Source organism: Asparagus officinalis, chromosome 8, assembly GCF_001876935.1.
Source record: "Asparagus officinalis chromosome 8, Aspof.V1, whole genome shotgun sequence".
Taxonomy (NCBI): Eukaryota; Viridiplantae; Streptophyta; class Magnoliopsida; order Asparagales; family Asparagaceae; genus Asparagus; species Asparagus officinalis.
This window is the reverse complement of record NC_033801.1, coordinates 127,126,085-127,132,355: the sequence shown is the minus strand read 5'-3', so window position 1 is coordinate 127,132,355 and position 6,271 is coordinate 127,126,085. Positions and strand designations below refer to the sequence as shown.

The window sequence follows — 6,271 nt, the reverse complement described above, 5'->3', positions numbered from 1 at the left end:
GTTATCCAAATCATATGATTAAGCTCTCTTCTTAATTTGGAGTATATACACGTACGAATACAGATGTTGGCCGGTTATACAATATAGGATCCGTACAAAAAAAAATTTTGTTGAACATCTACATACTATATACTATATTGGCTAAATATCGGAAAACCCACCTTAACTTTGGACGATTGTCAGAAAAAACCCCTTAACTTTCAAAATATCAGAAAACCTAAAAGTATAGGGATTATCACGTACAAAACCCCCTTAACTTTTAGATTTTATGAGAAATTTCCTTTAACTTTGAGATTCTGATAAAATTCCAAGTTAAAAGGGTTTTTTTGATAACCCCTAAACTTAAGGGGGGGTTTTCTGATAATCATCCAAAGTTGGGGAACCTACTATATTTATCACAAACACATTACATATGATACATTATTAATGAAACTTTGACTTGGTAGTTGTCCTGGAGCTAAGAATCTTGATTATGAAAATTTCTGTTCCTGTGACTAAAAAGCTTAGGGATCATGGAAAAAAAAAACTATAGTATTCATTATCTTTTGACTACTAGGCCACCATGGTTATTAGGGTTCCTCCTTGAAAAGCCAAGGATCACTTATTGCTTTAATCTTATTTAATTTGGTTATTAATATACGTACCTACCCAATCAAGCTCTTCTTTATAAATAGGCTTGCTCCTCAACGTCTGCCTTCAGCCCTTTTGAAGTCTTGATTAATTATAGCCTCCTCATATACTACATATTTGATCATTGGAAAAATGGGTGGAAATTCTCCTTGTGCTTCATGCAAGCTGTTGAGGCGAAGATGCGCCAAGGATTGCATCTTTGCTCCCTTCTTCCCTTCCGATGATCCTCAAAAGTTTGCCATCGTTCACAAGGTTTTCGGAGCTAGCAACGTTAGCAAGATGTTGCAGGTAAATTCTTAATGTTCATCGAATAGGTTTATCGTCGTCACTATAATTAAACTCGATCTAATCCTAGGGAATTGACAATAGGGTTCTTAGAGCATCTCCAACAGCTTCCCAATTTCCCACTTTTGAAGAATTTAGTTAGATTTTTAGTCCAACAGATTCCTCATCTCATTCCCCAAAATAGGGATGGAAGAGAAAAAATGGGGAAGCTTTCCCAAATCTGCAGCATTCTTCAAATTTTTTAAGGAAAAAAAGGATTCTTCAAAATGGGGAAGCTGTTGGAGTTGGTGTAAAAATAATTTAGAGAATATGACTTTTGTTTCCCCATTTTGAAGAAAATTTTAGAGAAGCTGTTGGAGATGCCCTTATTTGTTTGTTATCGGGTCTCCAAGAGAATTGAGAATCAATTAATCGAAATGATTTATCTATTAGACATTAAGCCGAACTCTCTATACAATGAGCCTTAAACAGAGGTAATTAAGAGTCGATTAATCCAAAAAATATATTAGTCTGCTTTTACTTCTTCCAATTAAGTGTTAGATGCACGTAAACTTTTTGAGTCCTAAGCTAGACAAATTTCACTCAGTTGTATTGCTTTGCTGTGCCTGTAGGAGGTCCCATTTCATCAGAGATCAGACGCAGTGAGCAGCCTCGTGTACGAAGCCAACGCTCGGATGCGGGACCCGGTCTACGGCTGTGTGGGGGCCATCACCTTCCTCCAGAACCAAGTCTCTCAGCTGCAGATGCAGCTAGCCATTGCTCAGGCTGAGATCCTGTGCATTCAGATGCAGCAGGATCAGCACACGGCGAACGATCCCGATCAGTTGGGCTTTGAAGAAGAAGAAGAAAAGTGTTTCCTCTTGCATGATAATGGCTTCAGTGTAGCTCAGGTTCAGGAGACTCTCAAGAGAGAATCACTTTGGACGTAGATTTTTTTTTTTTAAATCTTTTGGTGAAGAATTAATTAGTAGTTTATATAAATATATGGGCTACATATACGACTACTGAACTATAGAAGGGTTAATTAGTCGCTTATTAACTTCGAATTTATTTACCTGCAAGACATTTGAGGATCTCTCTCCATAATATATGGACTTCATTTATATATCAGAAGAATGTGATCGAGGGGTACAAATAACTGAAAAGTAACTTCCTTTCGAAATCAGAGGGTCAAAGTGCTAATAATTTTTTTTTAGAACTAGCAAGTGAATAAATCTTCTACGATACAGAAGTTGTTTCTGTAATTAACACTAAACTTATTGATATATTTTTGATGAACTCGGTAGAATGTTAAACGGAGAGTTGGAAGGGAGTTCAAGTTTGTTTTCCTCCTCATCTTTGAAAGTTTTTAGCATGAAATCAATATGAAAACGATAGCACTTAGCGGCTGACCACGTGTTTTGTCTTGGGAATTTTGCCTATTTTGTCCCGTAGTAGCGTCTTGTAAGTATTAGAGTGCTGCTACGGGGACCCAAAATATGGGACAAATAGAGGAGACATGTGAGTGTCCCCTCCCTTGATCCCATATTTTAGGTCCTTAAATCATTTTCCTAAGTATTAATAGTTTCTCCGTGTTCATGTACAAAGATTAATAATGCTTATAGTGAGAGGCTGGAGACACCTGGCACTTAGTTAAAAAGTGCATGCAATATGCAAGTTGATGTGAGGACTTTTTGCCACATGTACGTTTTAGATTTTTCTTGGGTGCTTGAATGATCACATGATAAAAAGTGCTTGAATCATCGCATGATGGCTTACTCATTTTGCAATAGGAGGGAGACACTTCATATGTCTCTCCTATTGGTCTCATATTTTGAGTCATTAAGTAATTTTTCCCTAATAAAATAATAATATACACGAAAAGAGAAAAATATGATTAGACTGGAAAAGGAACCAAGTGATGGAATAAGCTAGTTATTTGGTGCGGAGAATTTTGGCTCTTTAGGAGCAAGATAAGACTTAAACAGTAGGCCATTTTGATGAAAAATGAAACTTAAGAAAAATGTAATATTATGCCCTATAACTTGGATGACAACATATGTTATTTCTAATTTGTAGATAAGTAGAGATCAGCCTTAAAGCTATACATAGATATAAGCATTATTGCACGTGCAAATGCACGTGTAACAGAAATTAAAACTTAAAAATTTTAATTTTTAGATAAAATGGGTCAGTTCAATAATGTATCGTCGATTTTTTAAGAGCGCTTTTATGGTGTTTGTTCTTTAAATAAGCTATGTTTTATTTATCTTATTCGCAATTGGTTATGATAAATATTTCAATTTGAGCGATGATGTAATTTTCTTAGATAATGTTCTTTAGAAGACGCTATTTTTTCATATTTCATTCAAGTTATTATTTTAATTATTTTTAGCCTAATTGTCTAGATATACACTTTTGATAATATTTACGTTGGAACATATTGAAATTATAATTGTTATTTTTTTGTATTTAATATTTATGTCCTTTTTTTGGAAAAGAACTTCGTCATTTCATATTTTAATCTTTTACAATATGTAATGTAATGGGTATGTTATTAATGAACTTTAATAATAAGCTCCTGACCACATTCCATAAAGTTCTAGAAAAGATAAATGAGGGGAAAAAAAGAAGAAAAAAGTACATCCATAAAATTATAATTCTACCCTTTCAAATACATGTTTTGCCTATCCCCACTATTTCCATTATGTGGTAGCATACAGATATTGGCCTAGATAAGATAACCATTTCATTATGGGATTTGGGATTAGCGTCAGTAGAGGATTAACGTGTCAATGGAATAGGGACCAAAGTAATTATAAAAAAAAAATAGATTATGTAGAAGCCTAAGATTAAAAGTAAACATTACGCAAGTCAAAACTCTAATCAGTCCAGGAATTAGCTTTCCTGGATTTGAAGAGTAAAAGCCGAGAGGAGGAAGTGAGAAAAGAAAGAAAAGCTTTTTGTACTTTAATTTGAGGGCTCGAGGCTAATGCACCAAGCGATGTCTCTTTCGTTCAAAAAATTTCACTCCATTTTCTTTGTTGCCTTGTTTTCGTTGAATTAAGAGAAGAGTTCAAAAGATTTCTCGTCCTCGATCCAAAGTTAGATAATTTTCTAATGCTAGAGAGTAATTGTTTTGGAAATTCTTGATAAATAGTCTTGTTGCTAAGATTTCCGAATTAAAATTGTTAGTTGTTTTGGTCAAACAATCCACCTCAGCTTAAAAAAGAAATTTGGCTTCTGTACATATATAGCTTAAAAAAGGAATTTTCCGTCTGGAATGCGTCGTTTTGTACCAGTGATATAGCTTGAATATGTTATTTCTAGTATATACATTTTTGTTAATTCAATTGCCTTCGACATCTCACATGCATTTTCATATTCCTAAAGTGTACCTTAAGATTTTGACATATTATTCAAAGCATTAGAAAACAGGTAGTATTATTGTAGCTTGATTTGTATTATTGGCTAGTAAAGCCACTTCCCTAGCTACTATCATTTCTTATATAGATAAATTTGGATTCAGGTTCTCTTGCATGTGACACCATTTGAAATCCACTTGGAATGTATGAGCCATAAGTTGTACAATTGTGAACATATATCTGAACAAATTTGTGACTTTTATGCTTTCATTTACAATTACTAATATTTCTCTTTTCTTACCATTCTTCTTAATGGGATTTTCTACTTGGTTCCCTTGACATTTCACAGGGTTAAAGTAAAAACAAAACAGAATGCAACTTACCAGTACAATCATCATGTCATACTCCCCTTAAAAGTGGAAGTTATGAAAATACTTTCCATAGACAATATTATCTCAATTCTTTTTCAGAAAAACTTTCTAATGACAATATTGTCCCAATTCTTTTTTAAGTGTTACATTCTAATCCTAACTTAACTAAATTAATTATATATGCCACTTGTCAAATTTGTATAAGGACATCTTATAGCATTATAAGTAATCTGTAAGAATAAATATTTAATTGTTATTTAGATATTAGTCCCAATTTCAAATCTTCAATAATTCTATATTAGTCCTTAAAAATTTTAAAATTTTTTCTAATTTTAGGGACTAATATTGAATTTTTAAAGATGTGAGAGGTAAATATGTGAATAGGCCATATTTAAAAGAAGGGTCAATTTTTAAAAACCCCTCAAGTATGGGGATTATCTCTGAGAACGCACTCAACTCATTCAATTTGAGAAAAAGCCTCTAACCATGGGGGTGTTGCAGATAATCCCTCTCAACCTTGGTATGATAGTAATTTTAGAAAACCCCCCATAATTTTTTGTGTGTCCATAAAAACTCTCCTAGTCTTTTACACCTCTCTCAACAAATTCCACTAATGTCGTTACTTCAGGATGTGATTTGAATGAAATATCCACTTTAAAAACTTATTTTAGTTAAAAAGAAACCCTCAACCGATAATAAAAGGACCCCAACTAATTTATGATGTTTTCCCCTCTATATCTCTTCTTTTTCTTTCAACCGGCAAAACCAAGATAATTCTTATATGACTGAGTAGTACTTGTCACATAATAGATTAGACCCAACAATGCTAGTTTGATGGGTAAGTGTGAAGTGTCAGGAAAAAAATCCTCAGCTATTTTTATATGAGAAATATCCTTCAAGCTTGGGGTACAAATAATCCATCTCAACCCCCAAGCTTGAAGGACTTTTTATACGTTTGTGAAGCACATAGCTGAGATATGGGTACATACTGCGGATAGTGGATTCTTCTAACTCATTAATTTAATTTTTTTGGATGTTGTTTAACGTTGAATTGATCTAAATTATTTTTTAAAATACAAGCTATATGAGTATATAATATATACAAGTCAATTTTTATTATATTTGATAATTTTCTAATGCTAGAGAGTAATTGTTTTGGAAATTCTTGATAAATCAATTAGTATAGTTGGGAAGATGCAGAAGGATTATAATATTTAATTTTAGAATTGATCACATAATTTGTGTTTTCTTTTCTAAATTTGCACATTTTGACTTAGAGAATTCTAAGGAAAAAGCTTTTGAACTATAATAATACTCGGTTGCTGGATGTAAATGACAGGTCGAAGTATTTTTTTATAATATTAGATAAAACATATCATTTTTCTTTAATGAATTTAAGAATTTATTATTTATTAATAATAATAAGAGTCTTTTCAATATTAGTCTTTTACACTATTAATGTTTTGAAATTAGTCTGCCAAATCATTGAAATCACTCTTAAGTCATTAATATTATAAGAATGATAATCATAAACTTTTCCACTAATATGTAATAGTAAATAAATAAACCTAAAATACCAATTAAGGTATCTGACCATGTGCAATGCACGTGCACTCCATCTAGTGCTTTTAAAATGCATGA

At 32.5% G+C, this 6,271-nt stretch overlaps 1 protein-coding gene across 1 annotated transcript; it reads left to right on the top strand.

The window, feature by feature from the left end:
* On the top strand, positions 724–2,222 carry LOC109822206 (LOB domain-containing protein 12-like). Its single transcript, XM_020388376.1, has 2 exons — positions 724–918; positions 1,527–2,222. The coding sequence occupies exons 1-2, from the start codon at positions 763–765 to the stop codon at positions 1,842–1,844; spliced, it is 474 nt and encodes a 157-aa protein (XP_020243965.1). The 5' UTR covers positions 724–762; the 3' UTR covers positions 1,845–2,222.